The 25,577-nt window shown below is 43.9% G+C and overlaps 2 protein-coding genes across 9 annotated transcripts in view; one reads left to right on the top strand and one right to left on the bottom strand.

Moving 5' to 3' along the window:
* acvr1ba (activin A receptor type 1Ba) overlaps positions 1-2,600 on the top strand; it is a 13,923-nt gene extending 11,323 nt beyond the window's left edge. Inside the window, exon 9 of the mRNA XM_032521499.1 lies at positions 371-2,600. Coding sequence (XP_032377390.1) covers positions 371-496 — 126 coding nt within the window. The 3' untranslated portion in view covers positions 497-2,600. The remainder of the gene's footprint in view (positions 1-370) is intronic.
* A 1,648-nt stretch (positions 2,601-4,248) lies between these two features.
* Positions 4,249-25,577, bottom strand: part of kmt2d (lysine (K)-specific methyltransferase 2D) — a 48,677-nt gene continuing 27,348 nt past the window's right edge. For all 8 annotated transcript variants that reach the window (XM_032521498.1, XM_032521493.1, XM_032521496.1 and 5 more), the window contains 25 exons: positions 25,219-25,269; positions 23,461-25,095; positions 23,196-23,372; positions 22,228-22,367; positions 20,228-22,014; positions 19,998-20,121; positions 18,663-18,744; positions 18,505-18,571; positions 18,164-18,396; positions 15,119-18,052; positions 14,875-15,024; positions 14,610-14,774; positions 14,326-14,473; positions 14,139-14,220; positions 13,881-14,053; positions 13,566-13,690; positions 13,344-13,479; positions 10,602-10,723; positions 9,079-10,492; positions 8,842-8,978; positions 8,468-8,598; positions 7,690-7,975; positions 7,475-7,548; positions 7,280-7,388; positions 4,249-7,152 (listed from right to left, as the gene is read on the bottom strand). In XM_032521498.1, coding sequence (XP_032377389.1) covers positions 7,060-7,152; positions 7,280-7,388; positions 7,475-7,548; positions 7,690-7,975; positions 8,468-8,598; positions 8,842-8,978; positions 9,079-10,492; positions 10,602-10,723; positions 13,344-13,479; positions 13,566-13,690; positions 13,881-14,053; positions 14,139-14,220; positions 14,326-14,473; positions 14,610-14,774; positions 14,875-15,024; positions 15,119-18,052; positions 18,164-18,396; positions 18,505-18,571; positions 18,663-18,744; positions 19,998-20,121; positions 20,228-22,014; positions 22,228-22,367; positions 23,196-23,372; positions 23,461-25,095; positions 25,219-25,269 — 10,575 coding nt within the window. In that variant the 3' untranslated portion in view covers positions 4,249-7,059. The remainder of the gene's footprint in view (positions 7,153-7,279; positions 7,389-7,474; positions 7,549-7,689; positions 7,976-8,467; positions 8,599-8,841; positions 8,979-9,078; positions 10,493-10,601; positions 10,724-13,343; positions 13,480-13,565; positions 13,691-13,880; positions 14,054-14,138; positions 14,221-14,325; positions 14,474-14,609; positions 14,775-14,874; positions 15,025-15,118; positions 18,053-18,163; positions 18,397-18,504; positions 18,572-18,662; positions 18,745-19,997; positions 20,122-20,227; positions 22,015-22,227; positions 22,368-23,195; positions 23,373-23,460; positions 25,096-25,218; positions 25,270-25,577) is intronic.

The raw sequence follows: 25,577 nt of genomic DNA, 5'->3' as shown, positions 1-25,577 counted from the left end.
TGATATGACCACTTGTGTTTTTTCCATGGTGGATTTTTAACATGAATTATAACATGACAAAAACCCCACTTCCATCTTTAATTGTGTTCTAGTAGAGACTGATTGCATTCCATAAACATATATGTTATCACAATTGTTTGAAATTGAGATAAAGACATTATTTGTTAATAGATTATGAAGTAAAAAAAATAATTCAGAATTGTTTTTAAAACTCCATATAAGTCACGGGTCAATTTGACCCGAGGGATACGAGAGGGTCCCGAAAGTGAAGACAATACAAGGGTTAATAGTAGGTGTGAGCGTTTGAAATATTTTGGATTACATTTTTTATAAATGTTTTTTGTAAATGTTTGTAATGTCTTTCCTGCAGTCACTGCGTGTGATGGGAAAGATCATGAGGGAGTGCTGGTATGCCAATGGAGCAGCCCGACTGACAGCACTGCGCATCAAGAAGACCCTGTCTCAGCTCAGTGTGGAGGAGGACGTCAAGATGTGAGCGGCGAAAAAGGCGTGCTGGAGACGCACAACCTGACCACACTCCCATAGGAAACAAACACTAAAGACGGACTGCAAATGAAAACCCTGCCAGTTTTAAAGCCACACTCCAAGTTGTGACGAGGCCTACCTCACCTTTTTAGCCAAAACTACTGAGAATCACCCTTCCCCTTGTGACTTTTCTCTCGCCCCGCCTCCCTTTCCTCGTGTCTCCTCCCTGTTCCCTTCCACCTCCCCTTCTTCATGGGCCGCAACACTACAGCACTACCACTGTTGATATCATCCCACTCAACCTTTTTCTGTTTTCATTTCCCATGGCAGGAATTATTACTACTGTACAGTGACAGGATTTTTGTTACCTCTCTGAAATATGTCGGACTAACCTTGCCTAGAAGAGTAGAATGTTTTAAGAGTGTGTGAGTGTGAGTGAGAGTGTGTGTGTGGCAATGTTTCTATCTCCTTAGACACTAAGATGTCCTTTTGGTGTAGGCTGTAGCTTATTAGACAAATCCAGTGATCAGACAGTTGGTAATTCAGCATGAACAGCCAGATTTTGCGTTTTATTCCCTCACTTGAATATCATTCAAACAGAAACAAGTTGCACTCAACTGTAGCTTCCTCATCATGTGTGACACCTGCAGGTATCACATAACGGCTGTGGTCCAGTCCTGGTGTTAGTTTGAAATTTGGCAGGGATATTGTTTGGGATGGTTTTACTTTTATTTATTTGTCAATAGTTTTTATTTCATATTGATGCAACACTGTGAGATGAGATGTGACAAGCCAGAGTCTACTATGATATGAATTTAATGTTGTAGTTCAGTCCAAGTCTTCACTATCTTTCAGATGTTCGTTAAGGGGTTGCATTCATTCTAAAAAGATACTGAGCGCAAATATGGATGTTGCCATAACCCCCTCGTTGGTGATAGGTGATGACATCGGGCACACTTAGCAAATAAGGGGCGTATGAAATGGCAATGAAAAATGCCGGGTTTTTTTTTTTTTAAATTGTGTTTTGTGTAAAGACACTCATGATGGGTGTTTTCCTTTGGCGTTGACCTTAGACACTACTGATGATGGGTACATATGATTTGTTTATAAAACTTGCATATATATTTTTTTTTCCTTTTTATGCCACAAGCAGCAGTGTGACATCTGAACAGTGATTTTTGGTTGAATGGTACTTTCAGAAGTCTGTTGTTTTGCTCTGTCTGCATGGTATCTAACTGTGCCCGGATATAGACTTGTCATCTGCTGGAATTTAGTTTTAACATGCTCCTCTCAAGCCAATTTGGTTGGTACTACTGATCCCAGATAATTTTGCTGCAACCTTTTTAATGTATAATTGTTGGCTCTGTTGAGTTCTTTTCAGAGTTCAGTAATGCAGATCTGTTTTACATACTGTATGTCCTCTGGGCTGACATCTCTTTCTCATTGACACTGGAATATTAAGGAGCAGCGGAGGAGGTTGGCTGCTGACAGTTCACACACGGGGAACATATGGTTAGAAAGACTGACATGCTGGGAAGTGAAACTGCATGTTTTCATTCTACTTTGCAGTTTCGAGTCTGTCTGCAGACAAAACTATGAAAGTATTACACTGGCATTTGTCACTGTTGGGCTCTGCACTGTTATGTCCACATAGACTTAAGTTAATGTTAGTTTTGTCATCACTTGATCCAGAATCCATGTGTCATGTTAGTATCCATTTTGCATGCTGTCTCAAACACTGGGTCCTCTGCACTGAAGTAGATGAACTTAAGACTTGTCTTTTCCCTCTTCCTACCTGTTTTCTTTCTTTTTATTCGAGTCGTCGGCTGTGTACCCCAGAAATGTTGCTGCTACTGTTAACATGGGTGGAAGTTCAGCGGCAGATCGGAGATGGAGAGCTGGGAGGGAAAATAGGGAGATCGCTGTCACTTGAACCAAAATTGTCAAAACACTCCTGTCCATGTTTGGTTTGTTGCCATGGGTATATGAGCATAAGACATCCTGTTCATAAGTAATACTTTTAGATTTCATCGTGCAAATCTTTTCATAATTAGTTGAAAAGTGTATATATAGATGATATACAATAAATTCCTCTTTTTCTTATGTGTCTTCAACTGTGGTGCTCATTCAAGATGTCATGCAGTGTTTTCATTGTCAACAGCTACTCCCGTTAGAGATAAGGGTAAGATTAACAAACAACCAATGTTTAGGATTAAGGACAAGTTTGCATATTTTCAAGTCTGTTTTAAAACAACAGGCGGTGCTTTCTGTAATCGTTCCTCCTGTTCATACTGGCGATTAAAAGGGTTTAGCATCAATCACATACGAAGTCTTCTGGTAGCTGTGCCAAGAGAAATCTCAATCATTCCCAATCTTGCAGAGACGGAGAGCGTAGGTAAGGAGATCATGGATACAAGCTAATTATTGCTTACTAAAATGCTAGTTAACATTAGTAATTAATCCTAATAATTTAAATCGAAACTGTCCGAGCTTCTCCTGACAATACGGTGATACAAGGTAATGGAGCCTTTTATACACTGTCGTATTTCTTTAGAAATAAACAATGCACAAATAGATTCTTGAAACGCTTCAGATGTAAAGTTAATCCCTGTCAAAGGGGCGCCAAAATGAATGGCAGTCAATGATGCAGGTGATGCCTTCGCAGCATTAAAGCGGCGCCATGGGAGCTACGCTTAGAGAAGAGAGGCTTACCCCCTTTCTTACAGCGGGGAGTGACCGTCGGCACACGATCTGTTCTGCGCATGTTCGAGGATTTATGATACTGCACGATCTGTTCTCATAGACAGTTAAAGAAAGTCTGTTATACAGTCTATGGTTCCACAGTAGCGGTCTGCCATTAGCCTCCACCGGAAAGCAAACGTTTGTTTAGCTAAGAGATAATTCAGCTAATCACTAGCTGAGACAGCATGTAACAGATCCTCTAAACTGAAAATAACCGTTCAAATATATAACTATCAATATATCTACAGTCTATGGTACCGGCAGTGGTCCTGTTTCACGGAGCCCGCCATGTTTCAACAGTAGCCTAGAATGGACAAACTTAACACTGGCTCTAGAACAGGGGTTTTCAATAGGTGAGGCGCCCCTCCCCTGGGGGCGCCAAAGTGCCACAGGGGAGGCGCGTCACGTGAAGAAACAAATAACTGTATGCAGCTCTATTGATGTCTGTAATTGTACGTGCGTGTAGGCTATTAGCTTTAAAATGCATCGTTTCCTTGTCCCAAGTCAACAGAAGTTAGCATTAAAGGAGGAGACAGGACCCACCTGGCCGGGTCCGAGGCTGCACCTCTGCCGCACTGTGACAATAATAATCCCTTTCATCTCCACCTACTTTTGTTTTCCGCACAGACCCTGATTAAAAACAAATACATATCGCGGCTGCAGGTGGAGGACGACTTGCGTTTATTTCTCTCTGCAATGCCGCCCCGCATCGAACACTTCTGCGCATCAAAAGCACGGCCTCAACAGGACGCACACACCCCTGCTCTAGAGAGTGGCCTTTTGCGTTTTTATTTTACCTGAAGGCCACTGTAGGCTCTATTTATAGACTACTCTACTATACACAATTGGAAAGGGAGGAAAGGGAAGGGGTATTAAGTTGGTGGCAATCTGCAAGTTTACAGCTAGATGCCACTAAATCTTTCCCCCCTGCTTCTTTAACATTTTTTTTATTTCAAGAACGATCCTTCAAGCTCAGTGTCAATGCTGCTTGAAGTTAGAATTCTGCAAAAAATGAGCACATATTTAAAATGCATTTTATTTTCCTTTTACAAGAAACAAAAGCAGACAAAGAAATAAGATGGAGGGGAAAGGGAGTGGGGAAAGCTGTATATAAAGAGATGCAACCTCTGGCTTCCTGCAAAAAATATGTACAATTCAAAATAATATCCATACAAAACATGCCACATACAATGAAAAAATGATCATTAAATTTATTCATATTCCCTAAAAGTATCTCTGCTGTACAGATGCAACATCTTTTTAAAAAGTAGGTGAGGTTAAAAAAAACCTTCAATTTGAGCAAACTTTATTAAATTATATGATATGCAGAGAACTTAAATTAAGATTCAGAGAATTTCAAAATTATTCAGGCTAAAATCCAGTGAGCGTCATGTCTTGGTCTTCCCTTGTAATAGAAACATACCAAAAAATATATATATCACTGCTTGATACTTGATCAATATCTACCACTTTAGAGAAGTTTTCCATTATACTATGAGTGCAATTCATTACCAGGTTAAGTATGGGATTAACTTTGAGTATTACATCATAACATACATTAGGCCAAGTAACCATTTCACAAGGTTTACCAACACATTCACTTCTATAGGGAAGATATAAAAAAAGCAAACCACTAACAATATTCAAGGGAATTCAAGATGTTCCATTCAAGAGTATAGTAATCCAATTGTGACAGATTAAGGGACAGGTTTTGGTAATCAACAAGCAGTAGCATAAATAAAAAGAAAAATAAACACGAACAATATTACATAAATACAAATGCTATGCACCATTGTACTGCTTTACGCAATAAGTGATTTCCATGTCTAATTTACGACCCTCCACATGAATCCAAACAGTTATGTAATTACATTGGCTTCTCGTCGCAACTGATTGGAGAAGACCAGACATTTTTTTTTAACAAACTTGTCTCTGAGAGCTTATAGCAAAAACACTAATAGAAAAACAGGTAAATGCAAAACACTCTGGTTCATATACATAAAGATATTAGTTTGCCATTTTACATATATTTATATTTATATACAGCTTTATCTCTGTTAAAATGATATCCAGTGGTTGAATTTTTTTTTCAATTTTATTTCTCTACACGTTTGACTTTGATTACAAAGGGGCTGGATAAAGAGTTGCTGTCCCCTAATGCATATACTATATATACAGTTTGTACAACTTTGCATTTTTAAAATCATGTGAGGTCTTAGGTTAGGGGGAGGGGGGAACAAAGTAGTATGGAAAGGTGAAGTTTTAGTAAAGTTCCCTTTAAAGACTTTTTTTCTTTCATCTTACATAGAAATGAAAACAAATGCCCTTTTTTCTCCAATAAGTCTTTCCCTGCCATCAGTTCAGCCTTGAGAGGACAGTACCAGCACTAGAAAAGCACACTACAGGGGAAGTAGAAACACTGCAGGCTGTACTCAGGCAGAGAAATACTTACTACAGCAAAGTTTAACAACAGTCCACTAAATAATACAGAGAGGAAGAGGCATGATTTAAAGTTCAAGGTTGAGTTGTGAAAAGCTTGATTTTTAAGGGGGGGGAAAAGCATTTAATGGGACAGTAGTCATGCATCCACAGGCTGGTTTTCAGGCAAGTGGAACTTTAATGTGTGAAGCAACAAACAAATGTGTACTTGGTTATTTTTGGACAGCAAAGTCTTCTTCAAAGACTACGTGTCCTCTGATCCTGGAGCCATTCACTCACACCATTACGGTCTTTAAGCAACTCAAAAGGTGGATGTTATTGTGCTTTCACACAGCTGATAACTTGGTTTTTGAGACGCATAAATAAAAGGAACAAAAGAAAGCTACATCAATGTCCAGGAGGATTTGGTGGCAAACAAGACACCCGCTAAGCTTTTGATTGTGATTTTAATGCAATATCTTATCAAAACTGTCATATATTTACTCTGTATAAACAATTAATGAATAATAATTATGTTGGCTCATTATTGTAAATCATCATCAGCATAGAGTAGATAGAGCAAACCTGCTGCTTAAGATTCCCTGCTTGTCCGAGAAGGCTAAGCCCATAAAAACATTCCCCCTCCCCCCCTTCCACAGTAGCAGTTAACAGTTTTCATACAAAGCAGTCATTTCCCGCTAAATCAATGAGGTAGACTGGGTCTGACTAACCCACCTTGGGACTCCACACAGTCAGAACATCTGGTGCCTCTGGAGCCACACATCAATAGCATCTCAAATTTTATATTAACTTACATCTTTCTTTTTTTTTTTTTCCATCGATCATATGTAGCTCTCACACAGAGCCACATCAAGATTGTCTAGCTAGCCAATATCCGTGTTGTCTTCATTGATGACTTGATGGGAAAGTGCCTTTTCTGGGAGGTGAGGGGGAGGTGTGGTCAGGAGGGACAGGAAATAGGTCCGACTTAAAACATAAAAATGCATTATTAGTTCATTCTTAGCATTTTAAAATGGCTTTTTGTAGTAGCTCAAGGTGAGCTCTGCACTACGAGTATTGATTTCAGAGGGTCAGAATCATTTGGTAGATGTTGAGGATTGTTTTTCAGCCACAACAGTTGGGGGGGGGGGAATAAGGTGATTCACTATCCCAAACATGAAAGTTAGTCCCACCATCAAACTGCTGTTGATGGAGGTGGTCGGTTGCTTTTATTGATTAATGCTCTTCAAACCTTTGGCTACAGATGTCAACGCTTTAGTCTTTCAGTGAAGGAGGGCAGCTTTCCTCCACATCTTTCAGAACAGCTTATGCACTGGCTTGTAGGATTCAAAGGCTTTGGCGCAGGAGCCTGGCACCATTGAGAGGGAAATTCGCCATTTTTCTTTCTTCTGGTTAGTTCATCCACTTTCTGCAATTCCAGGCTCCACAATGGCAAGGGATTTTGTGCTGATCATCCTCGAAATCAAACTGGTAGTCGTAGGTCAGCTGGGAGTAAGAAACAAAGACAGTTAATGGCTCCTGAGATTAAAAGAAATGAACTCCAAACAAAAGGTGGTACAAATTAAGATGATGTGTAAGATTAAGTAGTGGTCAGTTCTCTAAAGCACTGCACCTCTTCTCCCTTGGGGATCCTGCGGCTGGATATAATGATAATCTTGTCTTCTTTGTCAAATGTTACAACTTCTGCAACACAGTTTGGGGCACAGGAATGGTTGACATAGCTGGAAAGGAGAATTAAGGTCAGTTAAAAATATTTTGAGATTTAAAAGGTTTACAATGTGACAACAAATACCAAATCAACACTTACCGAGCTGGGCCTCCAGTCAGAGTGGCATCAATCACCTGCTCATTATTGATGCGGAACATGTAGATCCCACGGTTCTAAATTAGAAGGAAAAAAGAAAAAAGGTTGATATACACTTTTCAATCAACATTATTCTTTTTTTTTTTTTTTTTTTTTTTTTTTTTTTTTACACATTTAAATTTCTTGCTTGTACCAGTGCCAGTGTTAAGTTGGCGTACCTGTTCCTCGTAGACCTTCTCACGCCGATTTGCCACTTCGTTGCGTATGACAGTGCCAATGTACTCAATGACCATTGTGTGCTTCTCCAGATCCTTAGCAGCGTACAAACCCAGGCCCTGAATGCGGGATCGTGCCAGATACACGTTATTCTTCCACTCAGTCTTCAGGCGCCGATACTGGGACGACTTGGAGTGAACAAACTGCTTGCTGTATGGTGTGTTGAGCTCTCCAGTAAAGGTACTCTGGTAAGCCTTTGACACGCTGGTGCTATTCAGAGTGTGAGGCCTGAAATATAGAACATGTGAGTAGGTATCCAGTCATTTGTAAGATGCAATCAGAAAATCAAGGTCCTCGGTAAGATGTCTACAACAACTTTACAACAAATAATTAGTTTAAAAATCCCTAAACATGGGACAGTATTATTTAATATGTAACGTTGCATTGCATATTGAGGAACTAACTAAAAATCACCTCATATTATTTGATTTGAGCAAATTAGCATTTGTTTATTTACTCTAAAAGGAATATGTTGCCAGGTAGAGGACACATTTTATAACTAATGAAAAAGATAATAATATGATGAAATATGATTCACTGATAATTATGCATTAAAGTTATTGTACAAAAGTTAAAATTTAAAATCAACAAGCATCTTCAACAAGACACCAAGCCTCCACCAATTTTAGAACAATCACACAGGTTACTGACCAGAACATGGTTTCTGTTATGGTTGCTGCAAACGTCTTGTGGCTTATTGCTAAAATAATGCTGCTTTACCTCTTGCACTGTGTGGGGACTTTGGGCTCAGACCGAGCAGAGCCAGTGGGATTGATCATGAGAGGGAGCTCCATCAGAGGGTGACGGCCATATCGGAACTGGTAGTTCTGGCAGTTCTCCACTCCAGGTAACTGAAACACAACAAACACAAATTATGTTAACCATGCACTTTGATCTACAGTAGAAACATTGTAGCCCACAGGTCTCAACTACTGGCCTTACCTTTGGGTCTATTAAAAAATGCATCAGATTACCAAGATTTCAACCCCTACTATGTATGAATATTGTCTTGTAAAGGGCTTGAATTACAACTGAGAGACAGACAAAATTAAATGGGAGACAAATTGATACTATTAATTGCTACATATTCTTACCGACTCAGTGATTCGCATGACGGCATGAACTGTGAGGCCATACATCTCCTCTCCCTTGACATGTTCAGTGAACAGCTTCAACATGGATGAGTCATCTCGGAGTTTAGCAACCTGCTGGACCACCTGTTCCCAGATCCCTAAAAGTGAATTAACAGTCAAAAGGTCAAGCGTTATTTTAAGTGAAAAAGTACAGAGATACTATGTAACATAATATGGGAGCAATGTACAAATTCTCACCCTCTGGAGTAGTTTCACGGTACTGCAAATCCTCCATGCCATGCTCCAGAACACGCACCTCGAAGAGGGGGCGACCGTCATCCTCGTTGATGCGGCAGCGATAGCGACAGCGTTTGTTGGGCACACGCGTGCTCCAGTAGATGCGTGTGGCCTCATAGCCAACAGGGAAGATGGCAGTGGGTGAGTGGAAGTTGGCCATCTGGGATGGCAGCAATTGGCCAACAGCATGAAAGATGAGACCACCCACACGGAACAGGTGAATACGGTCACCTCGCTGTAAGATGCTGGCTATCTGCTTCACCTCATCGCGCTCAATGTAGACACGCCGTAAAACAGCAAACATGCTGAGTTCGTCTTCACTGGGGCCCTTCAGCTTATGCTGGGTGCACAACATGGTCTTGTCCTTAAAGAACATGCAGCGTGCCCGGATTGCACAGGCAAAGTGGTAGACGTTCGGGCAGCGCATTCTGTTGCAACTGTTTGTAGCACCTGTTTTCTGGCAGTATGCACAAAGAGTCCGCAATCCCCGACGCAGGGCTACCTCCACATTGATGAGGGCACCCCCCTGTGTCTCATACACCTCTGTGGACCACAGGGCGCAGTTGAGGTGCACCCACAAGTCCACATCAATGTTCAGCAACCGAGCAGGCCCATCTGTGGCTCCATCACCTTCGTCATGGCAGAAGCAGCATTTACGTTTATCCCGAGGCAGTCTGTCTGGTCGAAGAGTAATGCGCAGCCGTTCCATTAGCTCAGACACTTCCCGGCTGCTCTCTTTCTTGGACCCACCCTTACGTATTGTGATGACAATCTGAAGGCGCTTCCAGCGAATCCCCTTCCATTTTTTCACTTTGGGATGTACCACCTCCTCATTAGGGGAGAGAGGCCTGCGCTGCTTGACAACCTTAGGGGAAGACTCCATGTTGTTGGGAGAATCTTGAGGAGGTTGAGCTGGATCAGTGGCCAGGTACTCCTCCTTGATAGCAGTAATCAGATGATCTTCAGAAGGAGCAGTGGGATCAGGAACTTCAGATGCAGTTGCTGGATCAGTGACCGAATCTGGAGCAGCAACTCCAGACAATGCCACGTCAGCTGGTTGAGCAGCAGCTTCAGACTCTTTGATATCAGTTGGTTGAGCAGCATCAATAGGAGGACCATCATCCTGTTCAGGCTCAGTCTTGATCCGGATCTGGTCTATGGTGTGAGTGGAGGGAGGCGGGGAAGGAGAAGCAGATTTCTTGGAAGGTTCAGATTCACTAGTTGGAACTGGGACAGGTGGGGGAGGATGTGGAGGGGATGGTGACGGGGGTGGAGATTCTTCCACTGGTATAGGAGGAAGGTGGCGCACATCCAAGTCATTTACTTTGGTTGTGTAACAGTGCTGGGCCGGTTTGTCTTCTTTTTCTGAGAATTCCTGAGAGAACGATGCACATATGAGATTTATAGCTTTCAGGAAAGATAGAATATGAGCTTATAAGAGAAAATATCAATAATTTACAGCTCTCAGGACTGTGTTGACTGACCTGTTTAATAAGGGCCAGAATGTCCACTTGTTTCTTTAATGTACAGCCTGGTAAAGACACGTCAAATTGCCTTAGCCACTCATCCTGACTGGGTGAAGCACTGTCTTTTGTACACAGAGCCCCTGGAAAACATGACCATCTTAATATTAGTATTTATTCGTTAATTAGGGTCTTTATTCATGTTTTAAAGTGAGTGTGTCCCTAGCAGTGTAGTCAGTCACTTTACTACAGTGACAAAACCTTTTGAACAGCAACTCTCCTCAGCGCACATGCTCAAACTTGCAACAAAAGGACTGTGATCAAGAGGCAAAAAAAAAAGAGAAAAAAATCTAAATTAGATGCAAATGGTTCAGGACATTTGTCTCGTGACTAGGGCTGAACAATGAATCGCATTTGCAATAATACCGTGATATGGTAAAACGCAATTTCCTAATCGCAAAGGCTGCGATTTGGTCACGAGACTCGCAAGAGAAAATCAGTCTGCAACCCGCAGAGAAAGCCTCAACTTGGCACGCTAATGCTACGCCGTACCCTGAGCAGAGTTCATTCAAACAACTCTGAGCTGTAGTTTAAAACTTTTACAGGCATTTTAATAAAATTAAGGGTTTTATACGGGCTTGAGTCCATACAAGCAGTTAATGGATACAGGTACGGAGAACTTAAGGCTCAATTAGCAACGATTAGCTCTGATTAGCACATTATCTAGCTCTAGCGTTATAAATATATGGAGTGGACGAGACTGCCGCAGCGAGGGGTAACAACCAGACTGATAAATGATGTTAGGGAAGCTTTCACAGCAGCGTGGCAGCGGTGTTTCAAATGTTTTATTAGTACAGTTAATCCCACGGCAAGATCACCAGCAGCATGCTTTTATTAATAACAAGGCCTCTCTGAGCAAATGCAACGTTGTACGTACAGTGGTGTGAAAAAGTGTTTGCCCCCTTCCTCATTTCCTGTTCCTTGCATCTTTGTCACACTTAAGTGTTTCGGAACATCAAACCAATTTAAACAATAGTCAGACAACACAAACACACCAAATGCAATTTGTAAATAAGGTGTTTATTATTAAGGTGAAAAAAAATCCAACCATCATGGCCCTGTGTGAAAACTGATTGCCCCCCTTGTTAAAACTACTATAACTGTGGTTGTCCACACCTTAGTTCAATTTCTCTAGCCACACCCAGGCCTGATTATTGCCACACCTGTTCACTCAAGGCATCACTTAAATAGGAGCTGCTTGACACAGTAAGGTCCACCAGAAGATCCTTAAAAGCTACACATCATGCCGAACCCAAAGAAATTAAGGAACAATTGAGAAAGAAAGTAATTGAGATCTATCAGTCTGGAAGGGTTATAAGCCATTTCCAAAGCTTTGGGAATCCAGCGAACCACAGTGAGAGCCATTATCCACAAATGGCGAAGACATGGAACAGTGGTGAACCTTCCCAGGAGTGGCAGAGGAAGAGCTGGGCAAAAATGGCCTGCATGGCAGAGTTCCAAGGAGAAACCACTGCTGAGCAAAAAGAACATCAAAGCTCGTCTCAATTTCTCCAAAACACATCTTGATGATCCCCAAGACTTTTGGACAACATTCTGTGGACCGATGGACAAAATGGAACTCTTTGGAAGGTGTGTGTCCAGTATATCTGGCGTAGAAGGAACACTGCATTTCATAAAAGAACATTAACCAACAGTAAAATTTGGTGGTGTTAGTGTGATGGTCTGAGGCTGTTTTGCTGCTCAGGACCTGGAAGACTTGCCGTGATAAAAGGAACTATGAATTCTGCTGTCTACCAAGAGATCCTGAAGGAGAATGTCCGACCATCTGTTTTGTACTCAAGCTGAAACGAACTTGGGTTCTGCAGCAGGACAATGATCCTAAACACACCAGCAAGTCCACCACCAAATGGCTGAAGAAAAACAAAATGAAGACTTTGGAGTGGTCTAGCCAAAGTCCTGACCTGAATCCTATTGAGATGTTGTGGTATGACCTTAAAAAGGCCATTCATGCTCGAAAAACCTCTAATGTAACTGAATTAGGACAATTCTGCAAAGATGAGTGGGCCAAAATTCCTCCAGGACTCTGTAAAAGCCTCATTGCACGTTATCGCAAACGCTTGGTTGCAGTTGTTGCTGCTAAGGGTGGCCCAACCAGTTATTAGGTTTAGGGGGCAATCCGTTTTTCACACAGGGCCATGATGGTTTGGATTTTTTTTCACCTTTAATAATAAACATCTTCATTTACAAATTGCATTTTATGTTTTCTTGTGTTGTCCTTGACAATTGTTTAAATTGGTTTGATGTTCCGAAACACTTAAATGTGACAAACATGCAAAGGAACAGGAAATGAGGAAGGGGGAAAACACTTTTTCACACCACTGTATGTATGTATATATTACTGCTGTCAAACGATTTAAATATTTCAACCACATTAATGTCATAGTTAACTCGTAATTAATCGCACATTTTATCTATTCTAAATGTCCCTTGATTTCTTTTTGTCCCATTATTTCTCATTTTAATGCACTTAACATGGAAAAAGGGATCGGCTTGCTTTTCTTATTGAAAACAACATTGGAATTTAAAAAAAAAATCACAATAGATTATTTTCCAAAATCGTTAAGCCCTACTCGTGACCTAGTGTGAAGAATGTCATGAGCCACAAATCACACCTTGTTGTGAATTTCTTGACCAAATGAGATAAAATGGTTAATTCAGATGAACAATAATCTAAACACATACCCGACAGGTCAGGTCCTTTCCCAAGCCCATCCACTCCAGGCATGTCAGGGTTTTGGGGAGGGAATGTCACCTCATAAGAACCTGGCATCCTAATATTAAGCAGCTGGGCCATAGCCATCATGACATGGTTCAGTTTCTGGAAAAAAAAAAAATTAACTTTGTGTTAACTGTGCATGAAAAAGGGTTTGTTAAACAGGGCAAATTGATATCATGGCTAAGTACCTTAGCTGCAGCAGAGGACAATGTGAAGGTAACAGACACTTCGTTGTTCTTGGCCTGGTCCCAATGGTTAGTTGTGGAAACTACCTTGCTATCTGCTGCCTCAAATGGTTTGTTTTCTGGGAATGCTACAAAAAGACAATGTGTACAGCGTTTTTGTTTTGTCATTTTAATAATGTAAATGTCTTTAATAGTAAAATGACATTATACTAGAACAATAAAACATAATGCAACACATCTGTGATGGATTTCACCATGTGTATGAATAAAAACGTTGCTGTAGCTTTTGGGAATTACATTCAGAATGTTGTATAATACCTGGGATGGCAGTACGGGGTATGAGGGGGATGATGGGGGATATTGCTCTCTCCGTCTCCTCCTCTTTAGGCTCCCGTAAGTGAGGGAAACGTGGCGTTTCATCTCCTACGTTACTCTCAGGGGATGATGCTGGGATAATGCTTTCTGGGGCATCCTCGTCATCACTCTCCATCCTGTTAGAAGGACATTTTTTACATTTATAGCCACTCAGCAACAATACGTACATACATCAGGTTGACATAGAACTTTTCTTTGTACCTGATGTCCTCATTCTGGTTATGTGGTGGGGTGGGGAGAGCTGCTAGAATGTCTACACTCTTCACCTCCTCTTTAACAGAATCTGCATGGGTAAATATAAAGTATTTAGAACACAATTATTGTACAACTGCAGATCAAATTCAATATTTAAGGAAAAAAATGTTGTGCCAAATCCCTTATTGTTTACCCATTCGCTCTTCTGCTGGCTCTGTGTCTTTCTGACCCTGAGAAAGCTCCTCCACAGTAGTCACTCCATTCAGCAGCTTGTGTTGTACTGAAGGCGGAGGAGTAGGTGGCAGGGAAGATGGGGGTGTTGGTGGGTTGCTGAGGTTACTCTGTAAAGTCACAAAACAGCATCCTCATGAAACAACTTTGTTTTTGAAAGACTTCGTTTTTGAAGTAGTATTAATCAACAACCTAATGCTGTCACAGCCTGCAGCAGCTAACTATTGGTACATGGCTTAGTTATACCTTTGTGAGTAACTGAGAATAGTAGTCCGGGATGTTCTCCAGCACTGCATTTCCAAAAGATCCTTTGAGCTGGGTTTTGCCATTGGCTGGGCTGCTTCCAAAAGGGGCAAACCGATCCAAACTGGCAGTGATTGAAGGCTCCATCAGGGGCAACAAAGAGAGACCCTGGAGGGTAAATGTCTGTTAGTCTACATAATGAAGAACCACTCTTCAATACATCAATGGCAATAACCATTTAGGAAATTCATTTCTGCAATCCTTTTACCTGTTTAAGTTGCTTAATCAGGGCTTCAGCACTTTTTCCGACTTCTTCCTTCTTATTCTTCTTTCGTGCGTTAGGCCCTCGGTCTCCAGTTGCCTTATTAGTACGTTTTGGCTTTTGTGCAGGAGCCCTTTTTGTTATGGACTGTAAATCCTAGAATGATCAAGAAAAAGAATGAGAGGTCCTTTCCCAACAAGCAACAACATGATAAGGGCGAAAAGAATGAAAGCACTAAAGAAAAACACACCTCCATATTTCGTGGAGTCCCTTGGAGTTTTTGTTCCAGCATAGCTAGTTTGCTGTTGATGTGGCCATTAATCTCATTGTGGATGCCTTCAGAAGGCCTCTGAGCACCAAGCTGAAGGTTCTTGGTTCTCAGAAGTTTCTGTAGTAGTTGCTGTCCAGTCTCAGATCGAGGACCTTGAGTCCCAGGGTCTCCAGCCATGTTTCCAGCATTAATAAAGCTAGTGCTGTTCCCAGAGGAAATTGCCTCACCCATTGTTTCTCGCTTTATAGCCCCAGGATGAGCCTCTGGTGCACCATCACACTGAACCTCTCTTGGTTCCTGTTTAATGTTCTGTAGAGTTATCTTGCATAGTTCCCCTACTCTAGAGCCATGTTGTGTGTGAGAACCATGGGTCTCCGTGACCTGCTGTGATTGTTGCTGAACATTCATGCCTTTCTGTGGACCATTGGGGATAACTGAGGCTGAATGAGAGGTTTCATTGCCTGATGACAGAGCTTCTACTTTCAGTCCTGGACAATCCAGCGGACTTTTGGCTCCAGGTGACCTGAGTGGAGATGCCTTGACATGGCTGTACGGACTCCCCCTTCCAGCCCTACTGTCAGCTACAGAAGGTGAGGATACACTGGATGAATGAGGTGAGGCTGGGTGGGCTGGGCTCATGCCAAAGGGACCCCTTGGAGAATATGCATGAGATGGAGAACCCTGCATGCGGGCTGCCGCAGCTGCCAGTAGGGCTTGTTGGTTCTGATTGGGAGTAGGTGGTCGCATCCCCATAGCTTGATTAAATGCGTGCCCAGGAGAGTTGGCTATTGGCTGACGTGGAGATGTTGGCCTAACCATACGGCCCTGGTCCATGGCTGCAGGTGGCACTGGTAACTGGCCTCTCATAATATGTTGCTGCATCATCTCTCCAACTTGTGGCTGTTGTTGTCCAGGAACTATCATCCCCTGCTGCATCTGGGGAGCAATACCAGGTTGTTGGCCCAACATGCCTGATTGTTGCTGAGTGCCCACTGCTCCTGGCTTCCCCATGGCTCCATATGGCATCTGCTGCACAACCTGTGGCATCTGTCCTGGTGGGATGTGAGGCCTCAACTGACTTTGCTGGCCTTGACCCATTGACATCCGCAGCATCTGACCCTGTTGAAGCTGCCTCTGGGCAATCATGGCCTGAATGTGCTGTATCTGCTGGTTTGGGGGAAGATTGCGGAGCTGAGGATTCTGAGCAATAATAGCCTGGATGTTAATCGGGCCACGGATCTGTCCAGGTGGAACAACAGGCCTCTGTGCCATCAGCCCTTGCTGCTGGGCTCTCATCATGCCCATCATGGCCTGTTGTTTTTGCTGCTGGGCCATGAGGGCTTGTTGTTGTTGTGGACTATGGCCCATCACAACTGACTGTGGCTGGCCCGGATGGTTCTGGACTATGATCTGATGCTGGATGTTGGAATCTTGTGACTGCTGCATGGCATTTTGACCAGCTTGCTGTTGTTGCTGCTGCTGAGCTAAGAAATCAACTGGTTTCCCTTCCTCTTTAACAGTCATCAAAATGGGCTTGTCAACACAGAGGGAACCTTGCCTCTGAAGACTGAGTGGAAGTTGTTGCTGAAGCACACCAGTTTGTTGGTTTCCAACCAAACCCGTTTGTTGCTCAGGTACAGACTGAGGATTTGATTGTTGCTGCTGGGCCATAAAAACCTGGTTTTGATGCTGCTGCTGTTGTAACTGCTGTCGTCCCAAATCAGTTTGATGATCATTTGCAGAGCCTAGTTGGGACATCTGATTGGGAGTGGAGGGTCCACTCTGTTGAGGTGGCGTTCTTGAATCCGAGCTGAGGATCCCACCCTCTCTAGGGCCTGAGTTTTGGTTGTCTGTAGCTCCCTGTGGCGTGATACTTCCTGCTGAAGGCGAGGAGCCCATCTGTGGGGTAGAGGGTTGGGAGAGCGCTCCCTGCTCTTGGCTGTTTTGACTCATCAACTGCGTTTGTTGTCTTTGCTGTGCCATTTGCTGCTGCTGAAGATGGGCCAAATTTTTTGCAACATTTTGCTGTTGCTGAGATGCAAGCACGCGTTGTGCCAGCATGCTTTGTTGTTGTGGAGTCAATTGGGCATGGGGACCCCTGAGGCCTGGATGACCTGGAGAGCCCATCATTCCCTGCTGACCCATCATCAGCTGAGGCCTCTGTTGCTGTGATGATGCAACTGGCAGGTTCCCCATAATCCCTGGTTGAACTGCCATCATGGCTTGAGCATGGTTAATAGGCTGTCCTCCTACAAGGTTTTGTGGCAGTGGAGCCACAGACTGGACTCCAACCATTCCTTGTGGAACCTGCACCATGCTCTGTGGACTGGCCTGGTTGCCTAGCATTCCCTGTTGAGTGTTTGCTTGTTGTTGGGCCATCAATTGGTTTCCCATCATACCGGACGGTGGCTGAGCAATTAAGCCAGACTGTTTATTTGGGTGCGTCATCGGTTGCTGGCCCATCATCACCTGCTGCTGCTGCTGCTGTTGCTGGAGCTTTGCCATCTGGATCCTATGTTGGAGTTGTCTTTCTTGGAGAAGCCTGGGATCTGCACCTTGCATTCCAGGTCCCTGTGGGAAGAATCCTGTTGGAGCCCCAGGAGGACCTGGGGCCCTGACACCACTGGCCCCAAGAGCTGCAGGAAGCTGGGGTTGGGCTCCACCAATAAAGGTCTGCCCTTGGGGCATCCTGACAGGCATTCCACCTTGGGGTATCCCACCAGGGTGCTGGCCCATTACTTGTGTTCCCTGTTGGCCCATCATCATCTGGCCAGGCATCTTGGAAAACATGTGAGAGGGGGGCCCCTGTGCAGAATGACCTGGCGTAAGAATACCTGAGCTTTGCTGATGCTGCTGCTGCTTACTTCTGTACTCTGCAATGAGATTGGTGTGCTCCTTCTGCTGCTTGCGTACCTAGAACAGAATAATTAGGAACACATATGAATTTGACGTTATTGCTGACACGTTTGTAAACTTCTCATAAAAAGTTTATTCCGTTGTCCTGATACTTTAAAATCTACACACCTGATCAAGCTGTTTTTGAATTTTGCTCTGTTCTTCTGTAACCAACTTTAGTTTCTCTGCATCGGCCTCTGCAAACTCCCTGCCAGCTTTCTTAGCCGTGCGTTGCTTAGCACACAGTGCCTTGCGTGATTTGCGGTGAACTCCAATCTGTTCCTCCAAAAATTTCAACTGCATTTGTAGTAATTGCTGGGTATGAAGAAGCCATTCTTCATACTGGTGCTGTTCTGCATCATCTGGAACATGAGAGGATAATTTATGTTAACCTTAAGAGTATAGCAACAGCAATATAACATTTCCTTATGACTAAATAATTTTTTAACAAATGTATAAGTAGAACATACTGATGATTCCTTGCACAAACTGGGGAGGGTTAGGTCTCGACTGGGTAGGATCACTTGTTTCTTCCTCCTAAACACAAAAACAAAACAACAACAAAATCAGCTACATGAGACTTAAAATGAAAATAAATCACTCACTTCTGACAAGCAAGACATCATACCTTTGGCAGTCCAGATGTAAGCTGAGCTGGATCTGTGCCCGGTGCCGAGGCCAGCCTCTGAGCAAGCAAAGAAACTTGTTGCCTGAAGAGAAAGCAAAACGTATTAGTATAGAGGCTGCATACTGAACAATGGTCTGTAAGGGAATGTTGTTTCCAAATCATTGAGCCAAAAAAGTTGCAAATAACCAAGAAATTGACGGTGTCTTGTGATGATATTAGATAGACATTAGGCCGTTAATCTATGACACTGCATACTAGGTCATACCTTTTGGAGGAGCAGTGGATAACAGTCCTGAGAAAAAAACATGTATAATATCCACTTTTAAATAATTCTTAACATCTGCCCCAGCAATTAGTTGTGCCAGTAACACTGCAGATTCTGTAGAAGAGGTGTTTAGCACAAAGAATCTTCTAAGTGAACTGACCACAATGAATCACCATTGCCACTGAATCAGTAGCAGTGGAGTTCCAATTCCTGGTGACTGAGAGCATGGTTGTCAGCCATAATACACAGTATAATATATATATTTTTAAGTATCCCTCATGTTACTATTGTACAACAGCAATAGTAAGGTTTCCATCCAAATGTTGGATACATTTTACATCCAAAATATCAGCAAACGAAAATCAGTGTTTGTTTCTATTAGAGCTGCACAATAAGAGGAAAATATCTAATTTCGATTTTTTTTTGACTGACATTGCAATTGCGATTCACAATATTTGAGGGACTGATCATTTTGTAACATTGTTATTTTTATTAAAAAAATATCAACATTAAAATGATTGTGATTTTTGCGAGAATCTGTACCAAACAAAGATTATTATTTTTTACTCTGTAGGATACAATTTGTAGGCTGGGATGTCTTTGTAGCAGCACAATACTTAATTAAGAATGGTTTGAATCATTTTGCCGTATATTGTGCCTCCTGCGATTTGGATATTGAACTAGACTAATATTACAATTTTGATAAAATCGCGATTAATTGTGCAGCCCTAGTTTCATTGTGTTAGTTTTATGCTAGTCTTGCATAGCCAGATCTATCTCCAAAGCACTGTGTCAGTGGTGGATAATGGTCTACTCTTTCAGCACATCAGCACACTGAATAAATGTGACAAATAATAATCATTGTGCCAAAGCACGCTGCTATTGCAGCACATTGGCACACTAAATTGAGTATAATGAATGGGTATTCAATATATTATAAAAGACATATTTGTTTTTCCAGCCCCTCTGCTGTCATGAGACAGGGTTGGCGTGGTGCTCCAGCATGGTGGAGGACATCCAGGATAAAAAATTCTAACTAATGCATAAATGTTTTACAAAACAAAAAATACCTGTTAATGCCAGAGGGAACAGCCATTGGATCCTGGGCCAATACTCTCTTGATACCCTTAAGTGCCACCATCTTTGCTTTGGCAATGGGATCCATGATGTCGTCAGTAGCAAATTTGTCTAAATCTGCAATAAAATACAAAAAAGTATGTTGATATAGTATGAAAAGAATATATTACATATAATATCATTATTATTTGGACTGATGACAGTGACATGCCGCAGCACTTACCTTTATCTGGGAAGAAGTTGTTTGCCAGAGGTGGTTTCACCACTGGCTGCGGTGGATGACTGACACCTGTACGGATCCCTGGCTGCCCCATCCTAACCATGGCTTGCTGCTGGGCCATGTTCATGTGAGGTGGAGGTGCCATTCCAGTTCCTATAAGCCTTTGCTGCTGCTGCTGTTGCAACATGTGTGGAGCACGGTGTACCATCCCTGGCTGAGCAATCATTCCTTGGGGTGGTGGACGATGGTGGTTTGGCAGCATTATCTGCCCAGGTGCCTGTGGATTCGGCTGTTGACCTGAGAGGCCGGGAAAATTAGGTGCCACGCCTGCCTGGTGGAGGGAACTGAGCTGTTGTTGCTGCTGTTGCTGCTTCTGTAGTTCCTTCTTCTCATGCTCCAGCAGATCCTGTATTAGAAGGGGCAGTTCCCCATCTAAAGAGCTCTCTACCTTTGCTAAATCTACAGCAGGGGAGTGCTGTCCCCCTACATCAGGCAGCCCCAGCGGATCCTCACCAATATCTGCATGTGGACCAGCTGAAGGAAAAGGCAATTCATCAGCTTGCCCTGGCAGAGGGTACGTAAGTCCCCCTAATCGAACAGAACTAAGTGAAGCCGACTGGTTTTCTGGTTGTGCAGGCTTGGCTGATGGTGTTGTCCCACCAAGAAGCATTGACACCGCTTCTCCTATTTCATCTTTCACCACAGTCTGTCCTGGATGCAGCTGAGTCAGACCTCTGTCTTCTACTTTGACCTGAGAGGTGTCAACCGTTTGTGCAGAGGGTAGCAGTTGGTTAGCAGACCCCCTTGCAGTGGCAGGGGCTGTTGTGAGAGACTTCTGCCCTGGCTCCAGCTTGGCTTTTCCTTCCACTTTAACAAGGGCAGATCCAGAGGAAGATGAAGGTGCTTCACTTTCTGCTTCCACCAACCGCAACTGGTCTGAGAAGACATCTTTAGGGTCTCCTTGGTCCAGTTCAGGATCGGTATAAGCCAGCAGGTCAAACTCATCACTGTTAAGCAAGTCGTCTAGATGTGGATCATTGGTTTCAAGGTTGTCTAGGTTGCCCAAGTCATCATCGCCTTTGTCGGGGTCCAAGTCTAGAGCCAAATCATCCTCATCCTCCACACCTCCATCCCCTGGGGCATCCCCAAGCTCCTCAAGGTCAGGCTCTGGCAGCTCCTCACTATTTCCTGCCGTGGCAGGCTGGGACTGAGAGACTAGGCTTGGTTGTCGAAGCTGATGCTGCTCACTGCTAGGAATGTTTGGAGTGGAAGAAGCTGCCTGGGGCTGCAGATGGGGTTGTTGTCTTACTGGGCCTGTCGACTGCTGAGGCAGTAAAACCGATAGTCCACCCTGCTGTAACCCTAGCTGTGAGTTGCTGCCCCCCTCTGTTTGAATACTACCAGCTTGACCTATGGGATGTTGTTGAACATAAGGTACTGCCATCTCTTGCTGTGGGACAAAGAGACGTTGTCTGGGCTGGGGTCCACGGGGCATAAACTGAGGTCGAAGGGGTAGCCTCTGTGAGTTGTGTCTCAATTCAATGAATTGTGGTGGGGGTCCTTGACCCATTGGCTGCATGTTCTCTCCTCCATTTCCTGGTATCATGGCATGAGGGTTAGCCATGCCTTCCATACCCTGGATGTTGACAGCAGGGTTAAGATTGGGCCTTAAGCCCATGGCCTCCATGCCAGGCTGGGGGAACCTCCTTGGACCTGGAGCCTGGCCTTGCCACTGAGGAGGGAAGGGTGGACGGGCAAACATGCCCTGAGGTCTGGTGGGCCCTGTTGGCCTGAAGGACAGAAACACACACAAAAAGAATTTTTTTTCTCTCAGATATGTATACAGCTACAAATACACTACAATTGTAAACAATCAAAATGACCAGATGCTGAAATGTCTTGTGTTCGATTATTTAAACAGTGAAGAAACATGTATCATTGTGTAAGGGGAACATGTCTTTTATTTCACAAAAATTGTCAATCTACTTCTATGACGTGGTTACCTTAGTGCACTAGGATCCATAATGGCAGGGGTTCCTGCAGGTGGTGGGCGAATGAGCTTGTCTTCCATACCTCCAGCAGCCATGGGTACCTTCCCTGCAACAGAAGCCTGAGGTCCAGCAGTAGTTGCAGCAACACGATCCTAAGGAAGTCATAACCACAAAAAGAGGCAAATGTAACACTCCTTTCATTTGTAATAAATTGTTGCATTTATCCAAAGCTCTTTACAATTTGCTTCTCATTCATCCACACGCCAGTGTTTCCGCTGTATACATTCAGCAGCGGACCACCACAACAAAATGGTTGCCGCCGCTCCTTTAACTGTTTAAGAAAAGTCATGAAGGTCATCCGCTCTCCTCTCCCCTTTGAGGGTGAGCAACAGTAACAGTGACATGACTTCATCACTCGCAAAGTCATGACAACCTAATAAAGAACAAGAGTATAGCAGTTTCTCAGGCAGAGTGACAAACCACAACAAACACCTTGGAATGAAATCCGCACTCTCTGAAATATGACAGCTACAGTATACTGGAAAATAGTATTATGGACACGGAATTTGATGAATTTATGTTTATCAGACCCCAGATGAGACAATAAGCTAATGTTAGCAAACGCTGCGGCCCCTCTGCCTTTGACTCCCCGCAGCAGGACACGCTGTATTAACTTTAAAACTTTTTCCTGGTTAATGGGGGTGTATACTGCTAAAAACCCAAATTAAAAAACATAGTAATGTTCACTATGCATTTTGTTTTGTTGCCAAACTGTGTGGTAAATGAGCAATGACGTTAAATCACCTGTTTTACGGTTACGGAACTACTGTCTATTTATAGGTTAAGTTAACTAACATTAGCAAATAAGCCCACTGACTGCAACGGTTTTGTATATATTTTGGCACAATGATGACAGTAGTAGTGGTCATAGTCAGTGAAAATGTGTTCTGAGATGCACATTGCAAAGGTTTGGCTTGTACCTGTGGATAAGGTGGTGGTGCTCTGTGGGCCTTGTCTTGTTGAAAGGCTCCCATCTCTCCTCCAGACCAGCCAGGGGATGCACTGCCAGCAGCAGCAGCAGCTGCAGCCTCCTTTTCTTGTCTAATGGAATTTCTCTGCATTTGTTGTCTGATTAAGAATTCCCTCAGTCTCAGTCGCTAAAAAACAAACAAACATAAGAAGCCCTGTTAGCAAAACGCCTAGGAGGTGCATAGCATGACTGTTAACTGGCTAATACGTTGATACCTGTCGGTGCTTCTCTTGCTCAGAGGGGCTAAGGCCTACTATTGCAGGGTCCTGCACTGCTGAAATATCAGGCATTTCTTGAGTGCCTGGCAAAGCTGGTTGAAGAGGTGTGTCTGGAGGGCGGACAGCTTGTAGTTCTTGAGATCCAGAAAGAGCTAGTCCCCTGGAGCTGAAGTTGTCTGCCCCGATAGTCTGCTGAGTTTGTGGCTGTTGTTGCTGAAGATGACCCTGTAATATCTGATTCTGCTGTTGGGTTATTTGGAAGCCTCCCGTGCTAGGGCTGCAGCTGAAGGTAGGAGGTGCTGACGGTTTACCAGAGAGAGGATCCCCTATGGAACTGTTAGTGGGATGGGATGGAGGTGGCTGGTTAGGATGAGGTGAACTTTTGTAACTTGCAGTTCCCTCTGGGGCAACAGAAGGGGGGCGAGGGGGTTTGTGTATAGTAGCAAAAGGGTCTCTAGATTGTGGCCTTGAAGGTGGCTGAGAACAAGGGTCTGGAGATTGGAAACGAGGGGTAGCAGGAGAATGGACAGAGTAAGCATCGTTGGAGAGGCAACCAGGAGTATGGGGAGACTGCGAGCTGCCCTGTGACTGTGGGCTGGAGGGTACTCTATGGCATAGTTCCTGTTGAGCTACAGGGTGTCTCTGGGGTCCAAGAGAACAATTGTCACCGGACTGCGGCCTGGGAGTCAGTGTTGGCTGACTGTGGGTGTCAGAGAAAGGGTGGGAGGGAGACTGCCTGTAGCCTTCAGAATGGTGGCTAGGGGAAGCTCCAGGATGAAGTGCCCCACCTTCCCCTTGGTGCATTCGTGGTGTCATAGGTGCCTTGAATAAACCATCTCCAGACTCCAGCATCCCAGCAGGAGAACCAGTGGATAGATCAAGTCTTCCAACTGCAGAGGAGCGTGGAGAAGATCCACTCATTTCAGCCCTGTACTGCCCTGTGCTTGCAGGTGAGGAAGCTACTGCAGAGGGTGATGGGGATAAACCATACTCTGGCCGTCCCATTCCTTGCTGGGTTCTGTAAGGGTCTCCATAGTGGGTATTTTGGGGTGGCGAGAAAATGGGCGACTCCCCAAGGCCTGCGCCTCTTGAATGAGGACTTTCTGGAGGACCTAGGGACTCCTGAGAGCCTTGCTGTGATTGTGGTAGATGACCCTGTTGCTGCTGCAGCTGTGATCTGAAGTAGGGGTCAACCTGCTGAGCCCGTCTGGGGGTTCCAGGAGTTCCTGGTTGCATGTCAAAGGGGCCAAGACTGGCTGGCCGTCCCTGAGGAGGACCCTGTGGGCCGGAAGTGGAATAACCTGAGGAGGAGGCCTGTAAGGGGCTGGCCCCAGCATGGCCGAAGGGTGTGTTTGGGTGAGAGTGAGAATGGGGAGACTGAGAAGGAAGCATGGCCAAGGGATCTGTCCGGATTTCAGCTGATCCCGGTGTCTTAACAGGTCCATCTGAGAAAAAGACAGAGGATGATCCTGAATCCGGAGGGAAGGGAAATGGGCTTTCCGCAGAGCTGGGCTGGGAAGAGATTGAGGTGGAGCCTGAAGGTGGAGGGATCTGGAGGTGTAAACTGGGCCGTTCTGTCTTCACACGCACTCCCTCTGTCTTGACTGGCCTGCACACCTGACTTTCTGCCTGCTGTGGGAAGAAAAGAGGAGAGTACAAAGGAAGCATGAACACACGCGCACCATGACTCCAATGAAGGGTACCAAACCTTTCATACACCTCGACTTTACAAAAGGATTCTGCTGCTTTAATCACCTTCTGCGCCTTGTTGATCCTCTGAGCTGCGCGGTTATCTTTGGCCTTTTGCTGCAGAAAGGAATTTGATAAAAAATGTTCAGGTCTGATAAACAATTTGTTTTGTTTAATTGTAGAAACATAATACATGCATGTAGGCTTAATCTGGATAACACTAACAAAAAATGTATCAATGGGGTCTTTAGTCATTATTCACTTGTGGCATTCTGCGTAGAAGTGAGGGAACCATATGCCACTAGGGACAATTCAAACACAGGATAGTAGGAACCTAGTGTCATTGACTACATTTTAGAAATGTGTTACAAGAGAACTGCAGGAAACAATTGTTGAGTTAATATAAATTGATCCTTTAAAAAAAA

The sequence above is a fragment of the Etheostoma spectabile genome, chromosome 7 (assembly GCF_008692095.1).
Source record: "Etheostoma spectabile isolate EspeVRDwgs_2016 chromosome 7, UIUC_Espe_1.0, whole genome shotgun sequence".
Classification (NCBI taxonomy): Eukaryota; Metazoa; Chordata; class Actinopteri; order Perciformes; family Percidae; genus Etheostoma; species Etheostoma spectabile.
The sequence above is the reverse complement of the archived record's forward strand: the minus strand, read 5'-3'. Positions and strand labels throughout refer to the sequence as shown.